Source organism: Balaenoptera musculus, chromosome 3, assembly GCF_009873245.2.
Source record: "Balaenoptera musculus isolate JJ_BM4_2016_0621 chromosome 3, mBalMus1.pri.v3, whole genome shotgun sequence".
In the NCBI taxonomy this organism is placed as follows: domain Eukaryota; kingdom Metazoa; phylum Chordata; class Mammalia; order Artiodactyla; family Balaenopteridae; genus Balaenoptera; species Balaenoptera musculus.
In genome coordinates this window covers 160,673,255-160,701,163 of record NC_045787.1, presented here as the reverse complement: position 1 = coordinate 160,701,163, position 27,909 = coordinate 160,673,255, and the positions used below count along the sequence as shown (strand labels likewise).

Below are 27,909 nucleotides of genomic sequence, written 5' to 3'. Positions count from 1 at the left end.
ACTTTTTTTTTTTTTTATAAGGAATTGGCTTATGTAATTATGGAGGCTGAAAAGTCCCAAGATCTGCCCTCTGTAAGCTGGCGACCCATTAGAGTCAATGGTGTAGTTCCAGTCCAAGTTCATAGGTGACTTTTAAAAAAATTCCATTCTAGCAACAAGAGAGGCCGCGATAGTGAGAGGCCCGCGCACCGCGATGAAGAGTGGCCCCTGCTCGCCGCAACTAGAGAAAGCCCTCGCACAGAAACGAAGACCCAACACAGCCAAAAATAAAAAAATAAATAAATAAATAAATAAAAAATACTTAAAAAAAAAAATTCCATTCTAAAAATGGACAAAAGTCTGGAGAGGTCATGACTTGCCCAGGGCCACATAGTAAGCAAAAGGCAGGACCAGGGCTTAATTAAAGCAAGACCTATAGTTCACCAAAACCCATAGTGGTTAACTACTGCTTTCAGGTAATTCCCAAGGACTGCTGAAATACAAAATAGATTTTAATCCAGGTAGAAAGAAATTGTCCAAGGTGATATAGTGACATAATTACTTAGTTTAAATTGTTGTATTAGGGGCCCCTTAATATTCTTTTCCATCCTGAGATTTGAGGCTTGTTATAGCCAGGTTAGTCTGAGCTGTAGCCTCGTAATTAGGTGGGCTTAGATTTTCGAGTCAATTTAGGTTTGAGTCTCGATTCTACCACATGTATTAGCTGTCTGATCTTGGGAAAATGGATTTCTGTCCCTGAACTTTGTTTGATCCTCTGTAAAATATACATAATACCCCATAGAGTGCTGGGCAGGATTACTAAGACATAATACATATAATGCTTTAGAACATAGGAATCCCTCAATAAATATTAGCCTTTAGTACAGGTGGTATTGCGGGTGCTGTTGCTAAGAGCATTGTGGCAAAGGAGTTTGTTGCCAAAAGCATTACTAACAGCTTTGTTGTGTGTTTCTTAGGTGGGGTGTAGTTCCAGCTGGCCCTTGGAGAGTGAGTAAAGGGGCCACAGCTGCCATAAGGAAGAGAAAGAAGTGCAGTCACTGCATTGGGAACCCATTGCCTCTTGGGGAAGAGTTAACCCCAATGGCCACCATGGGCTTGCTTTACCCTTTTTCTTCTTTGATGTCTGCACATTCCATTTGGGCTTCTGTGAAAGGTCATTGAAATGAAGTAAACTTAGGAGGAAACCTTTATTTCCAGACCTGGAAAGTTCCTTTTTAGGTGTTCTGAGGGGAGAGAACTGAGCCTCCATGGAAATTCTAGGTGGGTCCAGAACTATGAAGGTGGGTACAGAGAAATTACACTGCAAGGAGACCCCAGCTACAGCAGAACTGCTCACCATTCACGTAGAGACTGTTCCTGTCCAGGGTGTAGGGGCCCAACCGAGTGATACCATGGGTCTGTTGGCTTAGTTCCCAATACAGCCGTTCTCTGTCCAGCCTGAAGCCTGTGGGATCTGGGCGGTAGGTGCAGACCGCATCCATTCTGGTGCTTGTTCCATCCTTGTCAGCCCTGGGGAAGGAGGGACATGGGAGTAGGAACATAAAAGACACCTGAGGGTTAGATACTCTTGACAACACCTTCCTTCAATTGCACTTCTTGGTTTTTATTTTTTAAAATTGAAAAAAATTTTTTATTGGAGTATAGTTGATTTACAATGTTGTGTTAGTTTCAGGTGTACAGCAAAATGAATCAGTTATACGTATGCATGTATCCACTCTTTTTTAGATTCTTTTCCCATGTAGGCCATTATGGAGTATTGAGCAGAGTTCCCTGTGCTATACAGTAGGTCCCTATTAGTTGTCTATTTTATACATAATAGTGTGTATATGCCAGTCCTAATCTCCCAATTTATCTCTCCCCCTCTCTTACCCCCTGGTTTGAGAGGTGTTTGTTTTCTACATTTGTAACTCTATTTCTGTTTTGTAGATAAGTTCATTTGAACCTTTTTTTTTTAGATTGGTACTCTTCCCTAGGTTTTATCTGCTTTCTTGAACACGTCTTTTTCTGTCTCATGTGGGGATCCAGATCCCCCCACCTCCTTAAGTGCAGTACTCTCTAGGGCTACTCCTTAGCTCAGTTTCTTCTTTTTCTCCCTGTTCTTTTTACTAATTGCTTCAAGCTCATTGTTTCACTACCAGCCCCTAGTACCTTCCCTGTCCACTCATGAAGGTAAATACAGATAGTGTCCACTCCAGCAACAGTTGAGTCCTGCTTGGGCCCTGGGGTTGGGGATGTAAAGCTCCCAGGGAGGAAACTCCTGAGAATCCTGGGGCCAGGTAGCACGTGGAAGGGAAAAGCAAGAGGATCAGAGACCTTGGAGAATGTGAGTGAATCACCCACATGGCTGGCTGTGACGTTGTGTGACAACTATTGTGGAGCCTGAAAGGGGGGACTTTATTTCAAGTTGGAAAGTCCAAAGGCTGAGGTCAACTCTTTGGGAACACATGTTGGGTAGGCAACCAAGTTTGGAGAGAAAGAGAGAAAATGAGTTAAGAAGTAATAAAGGGAAAGATGGTTCAAAAATATCTTTGTCCTGAATTTAAGCTGACCCTACAGTGATTCACCCAGCTTTGCAGGTAGGAAGAAAGATCCCATCCCTCCCCTGTCTGGGAATTCTACTTGCTATTATCCATGCTATTCAAAGCATTCCCATGATATGTCTATACAGCATAGTGCAGTGGTTCTCAAAGTGTGGCCCAAAGACCCCTGGAGTTCCCAAAACTCACAGGGCATCCACCAAGTGAAAAATATTTCTTAGTAATACTAAGACATTATTTTCACTCTCGCTCTTTCAGGAGTATACAGTGAGATTTTTTCCGGAGGCCACAGGTGAAATATTGTAAAATATGGAATGCAGAAGCAGATATCCTTCTGTGTCTTCTACTAAGCCAGACATTTAAAAAATTTGGAAAAATATAAACAATAACCCTCTTCTCATTACACTTTTGGAGGGGGTGGTAGGAGAAATATGGCTATTATTCATAAAAATATGTTATTTATGCTAACCTGTAATGGTATTATCATTTTTAGTGAATTAATGAATAAATCTTTATAAAATTTATCCATTTTTTTGTAAGCACATAAAGTTCTTTAATATGGTTTTAGATTCTAGATTGTAACCAACTTTTAATAATTACCATTTACTGAATTTGATGCAGTTTGGCATAGTATCAAATAAGTATATATACAATTTTCAGAAAAGACAAAATCTTTGCTTACAACTTACTGGGTTTTCTCTCTCTCTCTCTTTTGGTTGAAGTAAATGAAAATTTCTCCATTTTAATTTCTAATACAGTAAATATGGACAATATAACCCTTAAGTCCAAAGGCTCTTTGGAGTTCAGGGTACTTTTTTTTTTTTTTTTGGCTGCGTTGGGTCTTTGTTGCTGTGCGCGGGCTTTCTCTACTTGCAGTGAGCAGGGGCTACTCTTCGTTGCGATGTGCAGGCTTCTCATTGCAGTGGCTTCTCTTGTTGCAGAGCACGGGCTCTAGACGTGCGGGCTTCAGTAGTTGTGGCACGTGGGCTCAGTAGTTGTGGCCTGCTGGCTCTAGAGCGCAGGCTCAGTAGTTGTGGCGCACGGGCTTAGTTGTTCCGTGGCATGTGGGATCTTCCTGGACCAGGACTCGAACCTGTGTCCCCTGCATTGGCAGGCGGATTCTTAACCACTGTGCCACCGGGGAAGTCCCTGGGTACTTTTTAAGAATGTAAAATGCTATTGAGCCCAGCAAGCTTGAGCACTGCTGGTATTGTGGTTAAAAGGAGCGACTCAAGAACCAGAACACCTGGGCTCAAACCCTGACTCCTCTCAAGCAAGTGACTTGACTACTCTGAGCCTTAGTGTTCCGTCTGCAAGGTAGGATAATAATCATGTTCTTGTGAGGATGAAATGAATGAAAACATGCAAACCACTTGGATTATTGTGTGGTATGTAGTATGGGCAACATTATTATTATTATTATTATTATTATTATTATTAATTCTCTCATCTTATGGAGAGATAGGGGCAGAGAACCCACCTCTTCAGCAGGATGACTTGAACTGGCTGCATGAAGGACCTCATGGAAAGGCCATAGCATCATGAAGTGTAAGAAATGGGTACTGAGCACACTGACCTCAGAGGACAGAGAGGAGAAGAGAGGCCATTTCTGCAGAGTTCAGGTCCATTTGAGAGTTTTAAAATTGCAATATATCCTACTGGTAATCTATATTTGTTTTGTGTCCCCCTTTGGTTCAGTACCTCTTTTCAGGGAATAAACTGCAGAGCTGTAGTGTCTAGAGTTTATCCCCCAGCAGGATAGAGATGAGCTGGGGGCAGGGAGAGTGTCAGGGATTCTGGCAACACAGTTGGCAAAGATGTTGCACCAGCTGGCACTACGAGATCCCATTAATAGAATGCTCACAATGGGTCAGGCATTGTATTGAACAATTAACAACCCCAAGAGTAAGGTACTGTTATTATCACCATTTTATAGATAATGTGATTGAAGAACAGAGAGGTTTTGTGACTTGCCCAAGATCGCACAGCTAGCAGGTGGGAGAGGAGGGCTTTAAACCCAGGCACTTTTGATCCTCTATGATACACAAGTAGCTGTGGTTGACCAGGGTGTGGGGGACCAAGAAAGGAGAGAATTGGCGTTTCTGGAGGTGATCTGGAGGAAGTCTCACCTGAGCAAGGTCAGTCTACAGCTGGTATACAGGGAACCAACGCTGCTCTTTTTGAACAGAGGACTGAGCTGGAAAGAATGAGAGGGGGATTAGCAGCAGGGACCAAGATAGCAGGGTGTGGTAGGGTTGGGGCAAGGTGGGCATTGGTGGGGGTCTCTTACCAGGTGCTGCAGGTCTCTCTCAGTGGCACTGAATAACTCAGAGTCCGAGTTTCCCATGTCCTCCGTGTAGTGCAGGGTGGTGATGGTGAAGTTGACAGTAAAAGGCATCAATAAAGGAATTGCAGCTGCAGTGGTGGGGAGAGTAAAATGAGGCCAGTCCTGAGTCAAGCCTGGGCTGGGGGCAGAAGGTAAGGCTCTGAGGACATACCTTAACTCCATTGCCCAGTTGTGGGTCTGGCCTAGGCTATCCTACCTGAGACACCTCATGTAGCAATCCCTGTCCAGGGCCCTCTCACATAAGGTGACCAACCATCCCAGTTTGCTGGGACTATGTGGATTCCTGGGATGCAGAGTTGGTCACCCTATTCCCACTTCCCCTTGGCTCTTACCATTTCACCACACACCAGCACTTGCATCTCTTTGTCTTAGGGGACTTAGGCCCAGGGAGCATCCGTCTAGCAATGACTGATGGGAGTTGGTGGATAAATACCCCAGCTCCCTCACCACCAAGATGGGATAACTCCAAAGTGCATGTTCTGTGCATTCTCTCAGGGTCCCTCTCCAGCCTCCAGAACTGTGAGATGATAGATTTCTGTTGTTTAAGCCACCCAGTATGTTGTACTTTGTTAAGGCAGCCCTAACAAACTAATACACCAAATGACCTAACAATTTCTATTCTAGGTGTATACCCAAAAGGAATGGAAACAGGGACTCAGACAAGTGTACACCCATGTTCATAGCAGCATTATTCACCATAGCCAAAAGGTGGAGACAGCCTGAGTGTCCATCAAGAGATGAATGGACAGATAAAATGAGCTACATCCATACAATGGAATACTATTCCTCCTAAACAGGAGTGAAGTTCTGATATTCACTACAACATGGATGAAACTTGAAGACATTATGCTAAGCAAAATAACCCAGACACAAAAGGAAAAATACTTTGGATGATTCTACTTATATGAAGTATCTATAATAGTCAAATTCATAGAGACAGTAAGTAGATTAGAGGTCACCAGGGGCTAGAGGGAGTGGGGAAGGGGGAATTCTTGCTTAATGGGTTCACAGACCCTGTTCAGGGTGATTGAAAACAGTAGAGATAGTTGCACAATAGTGTCAGTGTAATTAATGCTGCTGAATTGTACATTTTAAATGGTTACAATGGCAAATATTATTTCATATATATATATAAATAAATTATATTTGACCACAATAAGGAAGTTATTCTTACTTGTTCCTGAAGTCACACTCACAGAGGCCAAGGTAGAGGTTCCAGGTGTGGTCACAGGGGCAAAAGGACTTCCAGACAGTGTATTGAAGGTGATTGTGGTCTCAGCCACAGTGGGACCTGAACCTGTGGCAGCTAAATGAGTGGTCTCAACAGTGGTGGTTTTCAGGATAGCGGTTGTACTTAATCCTTCCCCATGACTGGTTTTAGATGGTGTTGGGGTCTCTGATGCTATCAAGGTCACGGTGTCCCCTGTCACAGTCTTGGGAAATTCTGGGTGTCCAATTGAGGTTGTGGGTGGTGAGGTTTCTGTGCTCCAGGAAGGTACAGTATAAAGCCCAACAGTTGTTGCAGAGGTCCTGGAAGGACCAAGAACGCCAGGGGAAACAGTCAGAGCTGGGGTACTTGTACTGGCCTCTGTTGCAGGCCTGGTGGCCAATAAGCCTGTGGTCTCTGGTAAACCATGGGAAAGAGCTGAAGTTGAGATAGTTGCGCTGACGTCTGTCCCAGGGTGGGTGGAGAGTGAGGCTGTTTCTGCAGGAACACCAAATGAAGCCGTTGGAGTTAGATTAACTCTGGCTGTCTTGGTCACAGTTGTGGTGAAGAGAGAGGATGTTTCTGGTGGACTGAGAGAAACAGTCTGATTTGGAAGAGCTGTACTAGTCTCCAACCCAGGTGGGGTGGATGGTGCGGCTGTGATCTCTGGTAAATGAGGGAAAATAGTTGAAGCAGGAAAACTTGTGCTTGTCTCTGCACTGGAATGGGTGACCAATAAGACTGTGGTTGCTGGTTCACCAGGAGAAAGAGTCAGAGGTACAATAGCCATAGTGTTGTCTGTCTCAGAGCTAGTGACCTGTGAAGTCATGATATCTGGCACACCAGCTGAGACAGTAGGAGTTGGAACAACTGAACTGACTTCTGCCCCAAGACTGGTGACCACTGAGAATGTGGTGTCTGATTCACTATGGGAAACATTGGGGGTTGTCCTGGGAATAGTCAGGCTGGTCTCTTCAGGATGGGTGACCAGTGAGACTGTTGTATCTGGCTTCCCAGGGGAAACAGTCTTAGCTGGAATAGCTGAACTTGTTTCTGTCCCAGAGTGGGTGACCCCTGAGGCTGTTGGCTCTGGTTTGTTCACGGAATCAGTCAGAGTCAGAAAAGTTGTACTGATTTCTGCTTCAGAACTAGTGACCAGTGAGTTCATCATATCTGGTACACCAGGGGAGATAGTTGTAGTTGGAATGGCTGAACTGGCTTCTGCCCGAGGGGTGGTAGCCATTGAGGGTGTGACATCTGATTTACTCTGAGAAAAATTTGGAGTTGTTCTAGAAACAGGTGTACTGGTCTCCATGGAATGGGTGACCCATGAGGCTGTTGTCTTTGGTTTGTGTGGGGAATCAGTTGGAATTGGAAAAGTTGTACTGGTCTCTGCCCCAAAATTTGTGACCAGTGAGGTCACCAGCTGTGATGCAGTAGAGGAGAGAGTTGGAGTTGGAATTGCTGAACTGGTCTGCACCCCAGGATGAGTGACCAATGAGGCTTTGGTCACTGGCTCAACAGGAGAAACTGTCAGAGTTGGAACTGCCATACTAGCATCTGTCTCAGAGCTAGTGACCTGTGAGATCACTATATCTTGTACAACAGTGGAGAGAGTTGGAGTTGGATCAGTTGAACTGACTTCTGCCCCAAGACTGGTGGCCACTGAGAATGTGGTGTCTGATTCACTATGGAAAACATTGGGGGTTGTCCTGGGAACAGTCGGGCTGGTCTCTACAGGATGGGTGACCAGTGAAACTGTTGTATTTGGCTTCCCAGGGTAAGCAGTCATAGTTGGAATAGCTGAAATTGTTTCTGTATGGGTGACCCATGAGGCTGTTGTCTCTGGTTTGTGCATGGAATCAGTCAGAGTTGGAAAAGTTGTACTGGTCTCTGCCCCAGAACTGGTAACCAGTGAGGTCACCATCCCTGGCATACCAGGTGAGACAGTTGTAGCTGGGACAGCTGAACTGGCTTTTGCCCCAGGACTTGTGGCCATTGAGAATGTGGTGTCTGATTCACGATGGGAAACATTGGGGGTTGTCCTGGGAATAGTTTGGCTAGTCTCTTCAGGATGGGTGACCAGTGAGACTGTTGTATCTGGCTTCCCATGGGAAACAGCCATAGTTTGAATAGCTGAACTTGTTTCTGTTCCAGAGTGGGTGACGTGAGAGGCTGTTGTCTCTGGTTTATGTGGGGAATCAGTTGGAATTGGAAAAGTTGTACTGGTCTCTGCCCCAGAACTTGTGACCAGTGAGGTTACCAGCCCTGGCACAGTAGAGGAGACAGTTGGAGTTGGAGCAGCTGGACTGGTCTGCACCCCAGGTTGAGTGACCAGTGAGGCTGTGGTCACTGGCTCAACAGGAGGAAGTTTCAGACTTGGAATAGCCATACTAGCATCTATCTCAAAACTAGTGGCCTGTGAGGTCACCATATCTGGTACACCAGAGAAGATAGGTGTAGTTGGAACAGCTGAACTGGCTTCTGTCCCAAGGCTGGTGGCCATTGAGGGTGTACTATGGGAAACATCGGGGGTTGTTCTGGGAAGACTTGGGCTGGATTCTGCAGGTTGGGTGACCAAGGAGACTGTTGACTCTGATTCATGCAGGGACTCAGTCAGAGTTGAAAAGATTGTATTGGTGTCTGTCCCAGAACTAATGACCAGTGAGGTCACCATCACTGGTATGCTAGGTGAGACAGTCATCATAGGAGTGGCTGAAATGGCTTCTGCCCCAGGAATGGTGGCTGCTGAAGATGTGGTGTCTAATTCACTAGGGGAAAAATTCAGAGTTGTTTTGGAAACAGGTGTGCTGGTCTCTGTGGAATGGAGCCATGAGGCTGTTGCATCTGGCTGACCAGGGGAAACAGTCAGAGTTTGATCAACTGAGCTGGTCTCTGTCCCAGAACTAGTAACCAGTGAGGTCACCATCCCCAGTACATCAGGGGAAACAGTCAGAGTTGGAACAGCTGAACTGACTTCTTCCCCAGAACTTGTAGCTGTTGGGGGTGTGCTGTCTGATTCACTATGAGAAACATTCAGGATTGCCCTGGAAACAGTTGGGCCAGTCTCTGCAGGATGGGTGACCCATGAGGTTGTGGTCTCTGGCTCACCAAAGGAAACAGTCAGAGTTGGAACAGCTGCACTGGTCTCTGCCCCAGAACTAGGGACCAGTGAGGGTGTAGTCTCTGGTCCTCTATTGAAAATAGATGGGGTTGTCATGGGAACTACTGTGCTGGTCTTGTCTCCAGGTCTGATGACAAATGAGGCTGTCATCTTTGGAATATCTGGGGTTGTGATTATCATTCCTGTTGTGCTTATGCTGGCTGTTTTATCTGATGTCCTAAGGAGAGACAGCATACCTGAAGTGGGAGTAGAGACTCTGGTAGTCAAAGTCACTGTGGAAGTGGTCTTCAGAACCATGGCAGTGGTCTCTGCCCTCTCTGTCCCTCCTGTTGATAGTCCTGTGAATTGTAGGAGGGACACATGATTACTACTTACTGGGTTGGCAATTGCTTATTTTTTCTCCACATCAGGAAAGGGAGAGAAATGTCTGCCTGGGGTGTGCCAGTGATGCTTCTGGAATGGGAAAAGGAATTGTGATTGGCATTCCCTCACCTTACCTGACTCATCTTGGGCTGCAACTCCTCCATGAATTCTTTTTGTGTCTGTTTGTTTAAAAGTATTTATTTAGAACAGGAACAGAATTTTTTTTTTAAAGAATTATTTATTTATTTATTTTTGGCTGTGTTGGGTCTTCGTTTCTGTGCGAGGGCTTTCTCTAGTTGTGGCAAGTGGGAGCCACTCCTCATCGCGGTGCGCGGGCCTCTCACCATCGCGGCCTCCCTTGTTGCGGAGCACAGGCTCCAGACGCGCAGGCTCAGCAGTTGTGGCTCACGGGCCCAGCCGCTCCGTGGCATGTGGGATCTTCCCCGACCAGGGTTCAAACCCGTGTCCCCTGCACTGGCAGGCAGATTCTCAACCACTGCGCCACCAGGGAAGCCCAGGAACAGAATTTTAAAACATCAGTTTATAGGACTTCCTTGGTGGTCCTGTGGTTAAGACTCCACACTTGCAATGCAAGGGGCACCGGTTCGATCCCTGGTTGGGGAGCTAAGATCCCACATGCCATGCGGCGGCCAAGAAAATATATTAAAAAATCAGTTTATGAGTTTATTATAAATATTAAGAGCATGAAAATAAAAAGAACAGTGAAAAAACTGAAAATGGAAACCGACATAAGGTTTATCATTTTTTTCTCAGGTAGAAATCAGAATAATAACAACAGAAACAAAACTTAAAAACATAATGGAGTAAAACTTTCCTTAAAAAGATCCATGCATGGGACTACCCTGGTGCTCCAGTGATAAAGAATCCACCTTCCAATGCAGGGGATGTAGGTTCGATCCCTGGTCAGGGAACTAAGATCCCACATGCCGTGGGGCAACTAAGCCCGCGTGCTTCAACTACTGAGCTCACGGGCCTCAACAAGAGAGCCTGCGTGCCCCAAACTACAGAGCCCATGTGCTCTGGACCCCACGCACCACAACTACAGAGCCCACACTCCCTGGAGCCTGCGCACCACAACTAGAGAGAAAATCTGCTGCCACAACTGGAGAGAAGCCCATGTGCTGCAAAGAAAGACCCTGCATGCCTCAGGGAAGATCCTGCATGCCACAACTAAGACCCAACGCAGGCAAAAATAAATAAAATAAATAAATAAATCTTAAAAAAAAATAAAATCCATGCACATAAAATGAAAGAGCTCTCTGAAATCCGAATAAATCTAATTGCTCTTTTTATTAACTATAGACATAGGTGGCAGCTTTATTGCCCAAGTTCAAAAGAGTATAAATACCTCAGGACCATATTGGAATAATCTCTAATCTAAAATGAGTGAAAGTTGGAGAAGGAAGAGGGAAAAAGTATGATCCAGAAAATTAGACCACTGCTCATTTATTAACCAGAGCTGTGATGATAATTATTTGTTTAGCTTTAAAAAAAAAATCTATCTATTCTGAACACACCCTCACAGAGATCCTGAGTCTGTCAATCAGACTATCATCTGGGCAAGTGTTCTGTCACCACAGGCAATTTCTTCATACGCATCCCTGGTTGGGAACTTACAGTTGAGAATATGATACTGAAATGGAGCAGGACCCTATTGTCTATGCCCCCCATGTCCTCAGCCTGCCTTTTGTCTGTGGAAACACTTTAGCCAAAGAATAAGTTTAATCAGAGAAGTGAGAAAATGCAGAAGCAAAGAAAAGCAGTCAAACAAGACTAAATGATAGTTTAGTCATTAAGCAAAGTCAAGGACCTTTAGATCCTTCTCAAGGGCTATAGATAATATTCTGAGCCGTATCCTGTGAGCTGTCTTGTAGAGACTGAAACCCCTACCAGGTGGAAGAAGTTAACTACATGATGACCAGACCGTAGCCATGACATAAGCTGCCACAATTCCAAGAATTTGCCTCAAAGAAATGGAAACAAACCGACCCTAGAACTGAAGATTAACTGTATTTAAAACAATGAAGATGACGCTGGTCAGACCACCGATGACCAATTTCGAGATGACTGTGAGAGCTGACTGTGCTGTTTCTGCATGTAGCCCCCTGCTCCATCTATAAAAGCTCTTGCCCACTGGTTGTGGGGGTGGGAGTTGGCCTTTGGACAGGAGTCCGCCCTCTCCCCTCCCCGCAGTGGCTGACATCCAAAATAAAGCAAACTTTCCTTTCCATCAACCTTGCCTCTTTATTGGCTTTTGAGCGGTAAGCAGCTGGGCCCCACTTTCGGTTACAAATAATAATATCATAACTGGAGACCTCTCATTTGTTAACTATCCTATATTAATTATCATTTTAAACCTTTAAAATTATGATTACATAGTAATCACTTTTATTTTATTGATGAAAGAGCTGATGCTCAGGGAGGTTAAAATATTTAGATAGTACCTCCAAAGACTTGACTTTATTTAATGCACCCAATACCTGTTTTGATGTAGATATTTCTCCCCACACCTTACAGATAAGAGGTTAAGCAATATATCTAAGATCATCGAGTAAGTAGCTACTGGAACCAGTACACAGAGATTTTTGATATTTAATTACATCTAGAGTGTCAAGACCAGGATTTAAACTGTAGTTCATGTAAGTCTAAGAACTTTACCTTTTTCGATAAACTATTCAGGAAGTGAGAAGGAGATCCTGGGAAGTTTGGCCAAGCACGGATAACCCACAAGACTGTGGTTAACGTTGCCATTCACTAAGGAATGAGGTTACAAATGGATTAAAAAAAATTTTTTTGGCTGTGTTGGGTCTTTGTTGCTGCGCTCGGGCTTTCTCTAGTTGCGGCGAGCGGGGGCTATTCTTCATTGCGGTGTGTGGGCTTCTCATTGCGGTGGCATCTCGTTGCAGAGCATGGGCCCTAGGGTGCGCAGCCTTCAGTAGTTGCGGCATGTGGGCTCAGTAGTTGTGGTGCGCGAGCTTAGTTGCCCCACGGCATGTGGGATCTTCCTGAACCAGGGCTTGAACCCGTGTCCCCTGCATTAGCAGGCGGATTCTTAACCACTGTGCCACCAGGGAAGTCCCATACAAATGGATTTTTAAAAATGGATTTCAGGTGTTTTTTTTTTTGTATTTATAAAAAAAAGTCCTCAAAGCCCTAGTCACTTTCTATAAATTTCTCTGATATATTTGTTATCTCCTCAATGAATATCAGTCAGAGAAATAGATGTGGGAACTCCTCCATGAATTCTTGACCACCCCCTGTTCCCAGATGTTCTCTGTACTCTCCCTCTGAGCCTTTGTTCAAGCTGTTTTCTCTACCTGACATGCCTATCTCTCATCGGTTTTCTTATGTTCTGCCCTTCTTCAAACCCTAGCTCAAATCTACCTTTACAAATCCATGTTGGAATCCATCTCTCCCTTCTCAATATTTCCTCATCATACTGTCTGAACCTGCACTGTACCACCCCTCCCAGTCTGCCTGGTAATATCTACTAATGTCTGACTGCTTGGCATATTGTAGGTGCTCAACAAATATTTGTTGAATGAATGAATGAACAAATACATGGATGAATATGTACATTGGCAGGTCTCCTCTGACTTGAGAGAGATCATGTATCTTTGTGCTTAAGAGCTTGGGCTCTTAAGCCACATTAGTGTTCTGGCTCCTCCACTAAACAGATGTGTGGCTCTTTAAGTTGTCAGATCTTGCTAGACCTCCATTTTGTTATCTATAAAGTAGGAATAAGTACAGTGGTTATCTCAGAGTCTTGATAAAAATGCACCAAGCACAATGCCTCCTGGTTTGTAATGAGATGTTACCACTACTACCACTACTATTTATCTACTATTACCACTGTTATTACTGCTCTTGCTACTACCTACTACTACTACTCTTACTACTGTCACTGCCTCTACCTACCATTTCTGCTGTTATTACTACTGTTACTACTACCACTGCTGCTACCTAACATTACTGCTGTTACTACTACTATTACCACCTGTTACTACTGTTATTGCTACTGTTACTACTACCACTGCTACTACTACTATCTACTATTACCTACCATTGCTAGAGTTATTACTACTGTTACTACTACCACTGCTGCTACCTTCCATTACTGCTGTTACTACTACTATTACCACTGTTATTGCTACTATTACTACTACTACTACTGCCTACTATTATCTACTATTGCTAGAGTTATTACTACTCTTACTACTATCACTGCCTCTACCTACCATTTCTGCTGTTATTAATACTGTTAATGCTACCACTGCTGCTACCAACCATTACTGCTGTTACTACTACTATTACCACCTATCACTACTGTTATTGCTACTACTGCTGCTGCTGCCTGCTATTATCTACTATTGCTAGAGTTATTGCTACTGTTAGTAGCTACAACCACACATTATTACTACTCCTACTCTTTGGACTTCTAATATACAATAAATGTTTACCGAATTGAATTTGCCAGGAACCACGCTAGCTGGCCAAGGTGACTGGAATTCAGTCTCTGAGGAAGAGTAGAGTGACATTAGCTGAGACAGCAGCTACTGACCAGGCCTTCAGAAAAGGGTCCCCAGGAAGGAGGAATAACTACAGGGAGGCTTCTCTATAAAGACCACAAAGCCTACTGGAAGTTGCTGCAGGGAGAGGGACAAAATGAGGAGGATTTGGACTCTGATGGTGGAACAATGTCCTTGTGTTGCTGGGTATACCCTAAAAAACATATCTCCAAGAGTAGACGTCCTAATGTGTTTAATATGTATTTGATGATGAAGATGATGATGTTGATGATGATGAGCAAATTACCTAACATGCCTTGTATTTTTGAGCCTCACAAGACCACTGAGTGTATATCCTATTATTCTTGTCATTTTACAGACCAGGGAAAAGACAGAAACTCAGAGATCATCATTTGCCAAGATCACACAGCTACTGACTGATAGTGTGGAAATTTCAACATAGTTCTCTCTGAATCCTAGACCTATGCTCTCAACCACTGCAGGTTATTAATTCCCTAACTGAGTTTCAGGATCTTGTGGGGGCCAGGATGGAAAGGAAGGATGTAAGGAGAAAATGACCATGGGGGTGGGGTCCTCAAGGATTCTCTAATTTAGTGGTCTCAGCCTGGGACAGTTTTGCTCCCAGGAGACACTTGGCAATGTCAGGAGACAGTTTTGGTTGTCACAGCTGTGTGTATATGGAGGGTGCTACTGGCATCCCGTGAGCAGAGGCCAGGGATGCTGTTGAACACCCTACAGCCCCCTACAACAAGTAGTTATCTGCCCAAAATATCGATAGTACTGAGGTTGAGAAATCCCACTCTATATTGAAAGAAGCCAATGAATATGGTTAGCTATCCCTCATAAACTTTGCTATCTAAATATTGGTTATCACCTGAAGCTCAGTGATCCATTTCCAAGTGATCTGATGTAGCCAACTGGCAATGCCTCACTCATATCCCGTAAGCACTCACTGCTGCAGTACGTAACCACGATGGGATCCTAATGCAGCCCCTGTAGCTCTGCACCTAAGGGCTTTCACTTAGCCTGTGTGTCCGGCAGGCTGGAAGTGCTGAGGGTTACCTCCAGGACCAAGCAGCCCATGGTCAACAATGGAAGGAAGTTGGATGATAAACACTCCAGCCACTTGGCTAGGTGAGGTGTTCTATGCTGTCTCCTAGAGGTCCCTAGTGGAACTGACATTCTTTTGCCCACAGCTGTGACCTGCTCAGGAAAGCACCTTGCATTGACTTCCTTTCCTTCTCTTCTCCAGCGCTTCCTGGGACCACCCCCAACCTAAAATAAACTACTTGCCCACGTCCTTAACTCATATCTGCTTCTGGGGGGAGCCAACCAAAGATACCTGGGTCACAGGATAAGACTAATAACCTGACTGGTGGTGACTCTGTCCAAAGCCTGGATCTGGCAAAAAGCTTCCAAAATGTACTGGTAAAATAGTCTGGTCTCCAAAAATGTTGGAAAATGGGACATCCCTGGTGGCGCAGTGGTTAAGAATCCGCCTGCCAATGCAGGAGACACGGGTTCGATCCCTGGTCCGTGAAGATCCCACATGCCGCAGAGCAAATAAGCCTGTGTACCACAACTACTGAGCCTGCACTCTAGAGCCCCCGAGCCACAACTACTGAGCCCACGTACCACAACTACTGAAACGTGCATGCCTAGAGCCCATGCTCTGCAACAGGAGAAGTCACTGCAATGAGAAGCCCACGCACCGCAATGAAGAGTAGCCCCTGCTGGATGCAACTAGAAAAAGCCCACGCGCAGCAAGGAAGACCCAATGCAGCCAAAAATAAATAAATAAATAAACAAACAGATAAATAAATAAATAAAATTTTTAAAAATGTTGGAAGAAACTTAATGGGTATGGGGAACTTTACCTTTTAGCCATGTGGTGAGGAGAACCCCTTGCTATATACACGTGCACCTCTTAAGCACTCATGCAGACCAATAATACTGTAACATGTTAGTAGGCGCCTTTCAGCGGAAAAAATTATACAGCCAAATAATTATGTAAAACCCTGTGTTGAATAAGGCTAAACAAGTTTCTTTACAGCAGGATATCTCAGAGCCTTTAATATGCTTATGCATGTTATTACCCTCTAGGAAGGAGCAAAAATTTTTTTTTTTGCCACACCACGCAGCTTGTGGAATCTTAGTTCCCTGACCAGGGATTGAACCCCTGCCCCCTGCAATGGAAGCACAGAGTCCTAACCATTGGACCGCCAGGGAATTTCCAGGAGCAACATGTTTGTCAGACTGTTTGGCCACAAACTTTTTGTCCTTTTGTTAAAGGGCATCCAAGCATTACAAGAGCTTAAAAGGTTTCCTGAATGTTGTTTTCTGCCCGTCTACAGTCTCATCTCCCACCATCTCATCTGTATATTTCATAGTTTAGCAAAGGTGAATTATTTGTACCTCCCAAATATGTCCAGGTTTTACCCTTCCCTGTGCCTTTGCATGCAGCTCTCCCTTCTGTCCAGAATGTCTTCATCAATTCTCCTTGTCTTCCTGCTAAATTCTTCTTCATCCTTTCAAACCCAGCTCAAATGTTACCTCCTCCATGAAGCCTTCCTTCTACCATTCAGATACTTTAAAGTTGCATCATATAACTAATAAGGACCTACTGTATAGCACAGGGAACTCTACTCAATACTCTGTAATGGCCTATATGGGAAAAGAATCTAAAAAAGAGTGGATATATGTATATGTGTAACTGATTCACTTTTCTGTACACCTGAAACTAACACAACATTGTAAATCAACTATACTCCAATAAAAGTTTTTTTAAAACTTGCATCACAATTATTTTGTTCCTTTGCTGTCTCCTCTACTGGACTGAGAGCTCCATGGATGCAATGCTGATCTATTTTCATCTGTGCATCCTTAGTTTATATCATAGTTTCTAACAGACAGTAAATTATTAATAAGCACTTTCAGAATTAAGTTAAACTGGGTCGGATTTGTGAAGTTGACATATCCGACCCAGTTTAACCTTGAACTAAACTCACTCAGCATGTTATGAGGGAATGAAAAGTAACATCTACCTGGTAACCACTTGACAAAGATCCAGTTGAGACAGGGAAGCCCATGGCAACTCCACATAGTTCTTTCTCTAAAGAAACAAACATTTCATCCCTCTGGAACAGGAAATAAAGGCATAAGTCGGATTACTGGGAAGTAAGCAAAGTTGAACCTACCTCTAAGACTAGCAGACGTGGATGCCAGGGGGACATGGATGGTGGTGTCTCCATGTGCTGCTTCATTGGGTATCTTTGTGATACGCTCCACGATGCCATCAGTCCCTGCAGGAGAGGGTAGGGAAGAGACCTAGAGTAACTCATCTCATCCAGAAGCAGAACATGGTCTAAATAGATCCACTTAATTTGACTATACAACGCATTTCTTCTCAACCATCTGTATGGATTGGAACCAGGACTGTGTCCATCCATTCACCCAGAGATTCATCCATCTTTCTGTCCATCTATCCCTATATCTACCCATTTATTCTTCCATCCATCCTTCCTTTTATCCTTTCTTCCTACCATGCATCTTTCCTTTCATATTTCCTCTCTCCTTTCTTTGCAACTTTTCATCCCTACAGTATTTCCTTCAATCTTTATTTCCTTCAATCCTTTCTTCCATCCATCTTCCTTATTTTCATCCTTCCCTCTATACATTCATCCTTCCTTCTATACATCCATCTTTTCTTCTTTCATTTATCTATCAATCACTCCATTCTTCCTTTCTTCCCTCCTCCCATCCAACCACAGTCCTACCTTCTTTCCATTCCACTCATCACTTGCTTACTGAACACCCTTCACTCAACTATCGAGCCACATTTTAAGACATGGGTCAATAGCCATCAATGTGTCTAACCTGATTGTGAATTGTTAAAACTAGTTTGGGAAATAATCAAATCACCCTTCTGTACATATTGTCTAGTGAACAGGTGCTGGAGTAGTTGGAGGGCCTTGTTGGATTTGTGTCCAGAACAAAATCTGGCGTCAAATTCAACTTATCCAAGGAATGGAATCCTCCCAAGAAGTTCCCTACCTCATCTACTGTTCTTTTGGAGGTGGTGTTTCTCCTTCTAGGTCCTAAGTACCTCCCACATCCATAGGTACTTTGTTCCCTCGATTTTCATTCACTCACATTTTTCTTTCCCTTTTCCCTTGCTGACTCTCTTCTCAGTATAGAAACATGCTCAGTTTAAAGGAGGAATCTCTCCTTTTATCCATGTATTATTTTATCTGTTGTTTCAGTCCTCTAAAACTCACTGATGCTCTCTTCATTAGAATCCCTGAGGACCCACATGTTGTCAGAGAACTTCTCACCTCATTTCAATTTGGCTATTCTGTAGCATTTGACAGAACTGACCATCCCTCCTTCCTAAAACTCTCTCTTCCTCTGGCTTCTGTGAGGCCAGAATCTCTTGCTTTTTCTCCTATCTCTCGGACCACTCCTGCCTAGCCTAATGGCTAAGAACATGGGTTCCTAGTGCCATATAGTCTGAGTTCTTATCACTTCCCAGCTTTAATGATCTTGAACAAATTACTCAACCTCTCTCTGTATCAGTTGAGTCATTTGTATAATGGGCTTATAATAGTCCCTTCTCAAACTGTGTTCCAATGAGGAACTTAATAGAACAGCATTTGACACGGAATAAGTGTTCTATAAACATTTGTTGTTATCATTATTGTCATCATCAACATTAGCCGTAATGTTACAACATCCATCATGGTACTATAATTATTCAACTACTTGCTTATTTAGCTTTGTTTCCCCAGTGCTTATTTCAATGCCTGGACATGAAAATAGATCAACATATATGTTTTCTAAAGGAATTTCTGGTGCAGTAATAAACTCCTAAGTAACTCCTTTTTACCTGTTGGGAAAGAAGCCATTTTCTATGAGCCCCAAATAATGAGAGTGTAGGAGCAGTGGGTCCTTACTTGTCAACTGGGTTGAGTGTGGAAGAACTTGAGAAGAACTTGTCACTGTTCCCAAACCAACACTCTCTGTCATTCTGGTATCCATAATGGGTGGTAAAGATGTCCTGACTGGCTGTGTCCAAGTCTGCAAAGTACTGGCTGTAACCAAGGGTAATGCAGCAGTGCTTCGGCTCTCTGCCTCAAGGTTGGTGTCTACTGTTCTTGGGGTAGCTAGTGAGGAAGTAATCCAATGGGGGAGTGGGCTGTTTGAAGAATCAGTGGTACGGAAGGTCAAAGAGGGGAATGGTATTGAAGATGAAGAAGGTAGACTCTCTGCAGTGGTGGGCATAGTAGCATCCCCAGGGCCTGATTCTGTCCTAGAAAATGGACTGACTGAGATGGCACCTGGAACTCCAGATGTAGCAAAGGAAGCCATGGCCTCTGACAAAGAAGGCGTTACTGTGTTATTAGCAAAAATGGTCTCAGCTGAAGACAGCATATCTGTGCTTAGGTGACGTGTATTTTCTGATACAGGCACAGAAAGATTGGATCCTGGGACAGTTATGCCAGCAGATCCTGTAATGGAGGGAGAAGTGTAAAAGCGTGTGACTGTTTCCACTGGAATGTCAGTATACTGTGTAGACAGAGGCTGATCTGGGGATGATACTTTCACAGAGGACGTAATATCAGTGTTGGGACCCTTCAAACCATGAGTGGACAGAGGCGATGAAGGTGTGTTTGTGAGTGTGCTTGAGCTGGAATCCAAGGCTATTCTTGTCTCCTTCAGTCCAGGAGTCAGATGGGAAAGTGTCTTAGTCTCAAAGGAGGAAGGCATTGATGTGGAAAGAGTGGTCTCATCCATGGAGGAAGCAGTACCCATAGGATATATGGTGCTGGAGGATTCAGGGAAAATTGGGACAGAGGAACTTTGTTCATATCCAGAACTGCTGGAACCCACAGTACTCATGACTGTGTATATGGAAGGAAGAATTTTCGCTGTATCTATGGAGAATTCAGAGGTGAAAATTGTCTGAACTGTGGGACTACTCAAACTTGAAGGTAACGTGGTCACTGATCCCAAGGTTGTACCCAATGCGTCTTTGGTCTTCCCCAGACTACGGGTGAGAAGTGAGGTCACAGAGGTAGGAGAGGAGGGGCTCTTCGCTGGTAATGTGGATGGCTCAGGGGAGGGTGTTGTCATGGTAGATACAATCACTGGGGAAGATGGAGAGCCAGTTTCTTTCACAGAGGCAGGCCTTGTCCATGACACATCCTCGAGACCTCTGCTCCTGCGAGTGGTCATCTCTGAGTGCGTAAAGCTCTGAGTCACAGTCGAGTGAATCTCTGCCCCTGAGGTGTTGGTTGTAGTGCCCATGGAAAGTGGGTTCTGGGATGTATCCTCAGTGGGACCTCTTTGGGTGGTCATGGTCACTTCTGCAGATTCTGTTGTCCCAGGAGAGGCAGAGGGCCTGGTGACGATGCCTGTAGGGATGTCTGGCGACATCGTGGACTGAACAGGGCCAGGGATGGACGTGTGGCTAGAGGAGATGGGTTCTGTCGTAGAGAAGTCAGTAGTCGTATCAGTGGGAACTCTGGAAAGGACGGTGATTTTCCCTGGGGCTGAGCTGTTCTGCTGGACGGTGCTGGGCTTCCTCAGTTCAGGAGTCAGAGAGGATGTGGAGTCTATCTCAGACATTGTAGTTTCTAAAGAGTGAGGCATTGATGTGGAAACACGGGTGTCCCTAGAGGTGGAAGGAGTAACCGTTGGAGACGTGATACTGGATGCCTCTGAGTCAGCTGGGGCAGAGGAATGTGCTTCATGTCCAGAACTTGGGTTGGCCCCATGGGTCGCAGCTGTGTTTTTGGAGGGCTGAATTGCATCTGTTCCTGTGGAGGCTTCAGAGGTGGACAGTATGTCAGTGGTGGTGCTAGTCTCACTTGAAGGTGAGCTGGACACAGGTTCCACACTTGTACCCAATGTGTCTTTGGTCTTCCCCAGACCACGGGTGAGAAGTGAGTTCACAGGGGTAGGAGAGGAGGGGCTCCTCGCTGGTAATGTGGATGGCTCAGGGGAGGGTGTTGTCATGGTAGATACAATCACTGGGGAAGATGGAGAGCCAGTTTCTTTCACAGAGGCAGGGCTTGTCCAAGACACATCCTCGAGAGCTCTGCTCCTGCGAGGGGTCATCTCTGAGTGCGTAAAGCTCTGAGTCACAGTCGAGTGAATCTCTGCCCCTGAGGTGTTGGTTGTAGTGCCCATGGTAAGTGGGTTCTGGGATGTATCCTCAGTGGGACCTCTTTGGGTGGTCATGGTCACTTCTGCAGATTCTGTTGTCCCAGGAGAGGCAGAGGGCCTGGTGACGATGCCTGTAGGGATGTCTGGCGACATCGTGGACTGAACAGGGCCAGGGATGGACGTGTGGCTAGAGGAGATGGGTTCTGTCGTAGAGAAGTCAGTAGTCGTATCAGTGGGAACTCTGGAAAGGACGGTGATTTTCCCTGGGGCTGAGCTGTTCTGCTGGACGGTGCTGGGCTTCCTCAGTTCAGGAGTCAGAGAGGATGTGGAGTCTATCTCAGACATTGTAGTTTCTAAAGAGTGAGGCATTGATGTGGAAACACGGGTGTCCCTAGAGGTGGAAGGAGTAACCGTTGGAGACGTGATATTGGATGCCTCTGAGTCAGCTGGGGCAGAGGAATGTGCTTCATGTCCAGAACTTGGGTTGGCCCCATGGGTCGCAGCTGTGTTTTTGGAGGGCTGAATTGCATCTGTTCCTGTGGAGGCTTCAGAGGTGGACAGTATGTCAATGGTGGTGCTAGTCTCACTTGAAGGTGAGCTGGACACAGGTTCCACACTTGTACCCAATGTGTCTTTGGTCTTCCCCAGACCACGGGTGAGAAGTGAGTTCACAGGGGTAGGAGAGGAGGGGCTCCTCGCTGGTAATGTGGATGGCTCAGGGGAGGGTGTTGTCATGGTAGATACAATCACTGGGGAAGATGGAGAGCCAGTTTCTTTCACAGAGGCAGGGCTTGTCCAAGACACATCCTCGAGAGCTCTGCTCCTGCGAGGGGTCATCTCTGAGTGCGTAAAGCTCTGAGTCACAGTCGAGTGAATCTCTGCCCCTGAGGTGTTGGTTGTAGTGCCCATGGTAAGTGGGTTCTGGGATGTATCCTCAGTGGGACCTCTTTGGGTGGTCATGGTCACTTCTGCAGATTCTGTTGTCCCAGGAGAGGCAGAGGGCCTGGTGACGATGCCTGTAGGGATGTCTGGCGACATCGTGGACTGAACAGGGCCAGGGATGGACGTGTGGCTAGAGGAGATGGGTTCTGTCGTAGAGAAGTCAGTAGTCGTATCAGTGGGAACTCTGGAAAGGACGGTGATTTTCCCTGGGGCTGAGCTGTTCTGCTGGACGGTGCTGGGCTTCCTCAGTTCAGGAGTCAGAGAGGATGTGGAGTCTATCTCAGACATTGTAGTTTCTAAAGAGTGAGGCATTGATGTGGAAACACGGGTGTCCCTAGAGGTGGAAGGAGTAACCGTTGGAGACGTGATACTGGATGCCTCTGAGTCAGCTGGGGCAGAGGAATGTGCTTCATGTCCAGAACTTGGGTTGGCCCCATGGGTCGCAGCTGTGTTTTTGGAGGGCTGAATTGCATCTGTTCCTGTGGAGGCTTCAGAGGTGGACAGTATGTCAATGGTGGTGCTAGTCTCACTTGAAGGTGAGCTGGACACAGGTTCCACACTTGTACCCAATGTGTCTTTGGTCTTCCCCAGACCACGGGTGAGAAGTGAGTTCACAGGGGTAGGAGAGGAGGGGCTCCTCGCTGGTAATGTGGATGGCTCAGGGGAGGGTGTTGTCATGGTAGATACAATCACTGGGGAAGATGGAGAGCCAGTTTCTTTCACAGAGGCAGGGCTTGTCCAAGACACATCCTCGAGAGCTCTGCTCCTGCGAGGGGTCATCTCTGAGTGCGTAAAGCTCTGAGTCACAGTCGAGTGAATCTCTGCCCCTGAGGTGTTGGTTGTAGTGCCCATGGTAAGTGGGTTCTGGGATGTATCCTCAGTGGGACCTCTTTGGGTGGTCATGGTCACTTCTGCAGATTCTGTTGTCCCAGGAGAGGCAGAGGGCCTGGTGACGATGCCTGTAGGGATGTCTGGCGACATCGTGGACTGAACAGGGCCAGGGATGGACGTGTGGCTAGAGGAGATGGGTTCTGTCGTAGAGAAGTCAGTAGTCGTATCAGTGGGAACTCTGGAAAGGACGGTGATTTTCCCTGGGGCTGAGCTGTTCTGCTGGACGGTGCTGGGCTTCCTCAGTTCAGGAGTCAGAGAGGATGTGGAGTCTATCTCAGACATTGTAGTTTCTAAAGAGTGAGGCATTGATGTGGAAACACGGGTGTCCCTAGAGGTGGAAGGAGTAACCGTTGGAGACGTGATATTGGATGCCTCTGAGTCAGCTGGGGCAGAGGAATGTGCTTCATGTCCAGAACTTGGGTTGGCCCCATGGGTCGCAGCTGTGTTTTTGGAGGGCTGAATTGCATCTGTTCCTGTGGAGGCTTCAGAGGTGGACAGTATGTCAATGGTGGTGCTAGTCTCACTTGAAGGTGAGCTGGACACAGGTTCCACACTTGTACCCAATGTGTCTTTGGTCTTCCCCAGACCACGGGTGAGAAGTGAGTTCACAGGGGTAGGAGAGGAGGGGCTCCTCGCTGGTAATGTGGATGGCTCAGGGGAGGGTGTTGTCATGGTAGATACAATCACTGGGGAAGATGGAGAGCCAGTTTCTTTCACAGAGGCAGGGCTTGTCCAAGACACATCCTCGAGAGCTCTGCTCCTGCGACGGGTCATCTCTGAGTGCGTAAAGCTCTGAGTCACAGTCGAGTGAATCTCTGCCCCTGAGGTGTTGGTTGTAGTGCCCATGGTAAGTGGGTTCTGGGATGTATCCTCAGTGGGACCTCTTTGGGTGGTCATGGTCACTTCTGCAGATTCTGTTGTCCCAGGAGAGGCAGAGGGCCTGGTGACGATGCCTGTAGGGATGTCTGGCGACATCGTGGACTGAACAGGGCCAGGGATGGACGTGTGGCTAGAGGAGATGGGTTCTGTCGTAGAGAAGTCAGTAGTCGTATCAGTGGGAACTCTGGAAAGGACGGTGATTTTCCCTGGGGCTGAGCTGTTCTGCTGGACGGTGCTGGGCTTCCTCAGTTCAGGAGTCAGAGAGGATGTGGAGTCTATCTCAGACATTGTAGTTTCTAAAGAGTGAGGCATTGATGTGGAAACACGGGTGTCCCTAGAGGTGGAAGGAGTAACCGTTGGAGACGTGATATTGGATGCCTCTGAGTCAGCTGGGGCAGAGGAATGTGCTTCATGTCCAGAACTTGGGTTGGCCCCATGGGTCGCAGCTGTGTTTTTGGAGGGCTGAATTGCATCTGTTCCTGTGGAGGCTTCAGAGGTGGACAGTATGTCAATGGTGGTGCTAGTCTCACTTGAAGGTGAGCTGGACACAGGTTCCACACTTGTACCCAATGTGTCTTTGGTCTTCCCCAGACCACGGGTGAGAAGTGAGTTCACAGGGGTAGGAGAGGAGGGGCTCCTCGCTGGTAATGTGGATGGCTCAGGGGAGGGTGTTGTCATGGTAGATACAATCACTGGGGAAGATGGAGAGCCAGTTTCTTTCACAGAGGCAGGGCTTGTCCAAGACACATCCTCGAGAGCTCTGCTCCTGCGAGGGGTCATCTCTGAGTGCGTAAAGCTCTGAGTCACAGTCGAGTGAATCTCTGCCCCTGAGGTGTTGGTTGTAGTGCCCATGGTAAGTGGGTTCTGGGATGTATCCTCAGTGGGACCTCTTTGGGTGGTCATGGTCACTTCTGCAGATTCTGTTGTCCCAGGAGAGGCAGAGGGCCTGGTGACGATGCCTGTAGGGATGTCTGGCGACATCGTGGACTGAACAGGGCCAGGGATGGACGTGTGGCTAGAGGAGATGGGTTCTGTCGTAGAGAAGTCAGTAGTCGTATCAGTGGGAACTCTGGAAAGGACGGTGATTTTCCCTGGGGCTGAGCTGTTCTGCTGGACGGTGCTGGGCTTCCTCAGTTCAGGAGTCAGAGAGGATGTGGAGTCTATCTCAGACATTGTAGTTTCTAAAGAGTGAGGCATTGATGTGGAAACACGGGTGTCCCTAGAGGTGGAAGGAGTAACCGTTGGAGACGTGATATTGGATGCCTCTGAGTCAGCTGGGGCAGAGGAATGTGCTTCATGTCCAGAACTTGGGTTGGCCCCATGGGTCGCAGCTGTGTTTTTGGAGGGCTGAATTGCATCTGTTCCTGTGGAGGCTTCAGAGGTGGACAGTATGTCAATGGTGGTGCTAGTCTCACTTGAAGGTGAGCTGGACACAGGTTCCACACTTGTACCCAATGTGTCTTTGGTCTTCCCCAGACCACGGGTGAGAAGTGAGTTCACAGGGGTAGGAGAGGAGGGGCTCCTCGCTGGTAATGTGGATGGCTCAGGGGAGGGTGTTGTCATGGTAGATACAATCACTGGGGAAGATGGAGAGCCAGTTTCTTTCACAGAGGCAGGGCTTGTCCAAGACACATCCTCGAGAGCTCTGCTCCTGCGACTGGGTCATCTCTGAGTGCGGAAAGCTCTGAGTCACAGTCGAGTGAATCTCTGCCCCTGAGGTGTTGGTTGTAGTGCCCATGGTAAGTGGGTTCTGGGATGTATCCTCAGTGGGACCTCTTTGGGTGGTCATGGTCACTTCTGCAGATTCTGTTGTCCCAGGAGAGGCAGAGGGCCTGGTGACGATGCCTGTAGGGATGTCTGGCGACATCGTGGACTGAACAGGGCCAGGGATGGACGTGTGGCTAGAGGAGATGGGTTCTGTCGTAGAGAAGTCAGTAGTCGTATCAGTGGGAACTCTGGAAAGGACGGTGATTTTCCCTGGGGCTGAGCTGTTCTGCTGGACGGTGCTGGGCTTCCTCAGTTCAGGAGTCAGAGAGGATGTGGAGTCTATCTCAGACATTGTAGTTTCTAAAGAGTGAGGCATTGATGTGGAAACACGGGTGTCCCTAGAGGTGGAAGGAGTAACCGTTGGAGACGTGATATTGGATGCCTCTGAGTCAGCTGGGGCAGAGGAATGTGCTTCATGTCCAGAACTTGGGTTGGCCCCATGGGTCGCAGCTGTGTTTTTGGAGGGCTGAATTGCATCTGTTCCTGTGGAGGCTTCAGAGGTGGACAGTATGTCAATGGTGGTGCTAGTCTCACTTGAAGGTGAGCTGGACACAGGTTCCACACTTGTACCCAATGTGTCTTTGGTCTTCCCCAGACCACGGGTGAGAAGTGAGTTCACAGGGGTAGGAGAGGAGGGGCTCCTCGCTGGTAATGTGGATGGCTCAGGGGAGGGTGTTGTCATGGTAGATACAATCACTGGGGAAGATGGAGAGCCAGTTTCTTTCACAGAGGCAGGGCTTGTCCAAGACACATCCTCGAGAGCTCTGCTCCTGCGAGGGTCATCTCTGAGTGCGTAAAGCTCTGAGTCACAGTCGAGTGAATCTCTGCCCCTGAGGTGTTGGTTGTAGTGCCCATGGTAAGTGGGTTCTGGGATGTATCCTCAGTGGGACCTCTTTGGGTGGTCATGGTCACTTCTGCAGATTCTGTTGTCCCAGGAGAGGCAGAGGGCCTGGTGACGATGCCTGTAGGGATGTCTGGCGACATCGTGGACTGAACAGGGCCAGGGATGGACGTGTGGCTAGAGGAGATGGGTTCTGTCGTAGAGAAGTCAGTAGTCGTATCAGTGGGAACTCTGGAAAGGACGGTGATTTTCCCTGGGGCTGAGCTGTTCTGCTGGACGGTGCTGGGCTTCCTCAGTTCAGGAGTCAGAGAGGATGTGGAGTCTATCTCAGACATTGTAGTTTCTAAAGAGTGAGGCATTGATGTGGAAACACGGGTGTCCCTAGAGGTGGAAGGAGTAACCGTTGGAGACGTGATATTGGATGCCTCTGAGTCAGCTGGGGCAGAGGAATGTGCTTCATGTCCAGAACTTGGGTTGGCCCCATGGGTCGCAGCTGTGTTTTTGGAGGGCTGAATTGCATCTGTTCCTGTGGAGGCTTCAGAGGTGGACAGTATGTCAATGGTGGTGCTAGTCTCACTTGAAGGTGAGCTGGACACAGGTTCCACACTTGTACCCAATGTGTCTTTGGTCTTCCCCAGACCACGGGTGAGAAGTGAGTTCACAGGGGTAGGAGAGGAGGGGCTCCTCGCTGGTAATGTGGATGGCTCAGGGGAGGGTGTTGTCATGGTAGATACAATCACTGGGGAAGATGGAGAGCCAGTTTCTTTCACAGAGGCAGGGCTTGTCCAAGACACATCCTCGAGAGCTCTGCTCCTGCGAGTGGTCATCTCTGAGTGCGTAAAGCTCTGAGTCACAGTCGAGTGAATCTCTGCCCCTGAGGTGTTGGTTGTAGTGCTCATGGTAAGTGGGTTCTGGGATGTATCCTCAGTGGGACCTCTTTGGGTGGTCATGGTCACTTCTGCAGATTCTGTTGTCCCAGGAGAGGCAGAGGGCCTGGTGACGATGCCTGTAGGGATGTCTGGCGACATCGTGGACTGAACAGGGCCAGGGATGGACGTGTGGCTAGAGGAGATGGGTTCTGTCGTAGAGAAGTCAGTAGTCGTATCAGTGGGAACTCTGGAAAGGACGGTGATTTTCCCTGGGGCTGAGCTGTTCTGCTGGACGGTGCTGGGCTTCCTCAGTTCAGGAGTCAGAGAGGATGTGGAGTCTATCTCAGACATTGTAGTTTCTAAAGAGTGAGGCATTGATGTGGAAACACGGGTGTCCCTAGAGGTGGAAGGAGTAACCGTTGGAG

General features: G+C 46.8%; 2 protein-coding genes across 2 annotated transcripts; both read right to left on the bottom strand.

Moving 5' to 3' along the window:
* Positions 1-1,091: 1,091 nt before the first annotated feature.
* On the bottom strand, positions 1,092-20,563 carry LOC118892617 (mucin-16-like). Its single transcript, XM_036847358.1, has 6 exons — positions 19,081-20,563; positions 17,326-17,430; positions 6,059-9,553; positions 4,828-4,952; positions 4,667-4,734; positions 1,092-1,509 (listed from the first exon to the last, which is right to left on the bottom strand). Exons 1-6 carry the CDS (start codon positions 20,561-20,563, stop codon positions 1,296-1,298), a joined length of 5,490 nt encoding a protein of 1,829 aa, XP_036703253.1. The 3' UTR covers positions 1,092-1,295.
* A 184-nt stretch (positions 20,564-20,747) lies between these two features.
* Positions 20,748-24,988, bottom strand: LOC118892616 (mucin-16-like). Its single transcript, XM_036847357.1, has 2 exons — positions 21,155-24,988; positions 20,748-20,801 (listed from the first exon to the last, which is right to left on the bottom strand). Exons 1-2 carry the CDS (start codon positions 24,986-24,988, stop codon positions 20,748-20,750), a joined length of 3,888 nt encoding a protein of 1,295 aa, XP_036703252.1.
* Between the last annotated feature and the right edge of the window lie 2,921 nt (positions 24,989-27,909).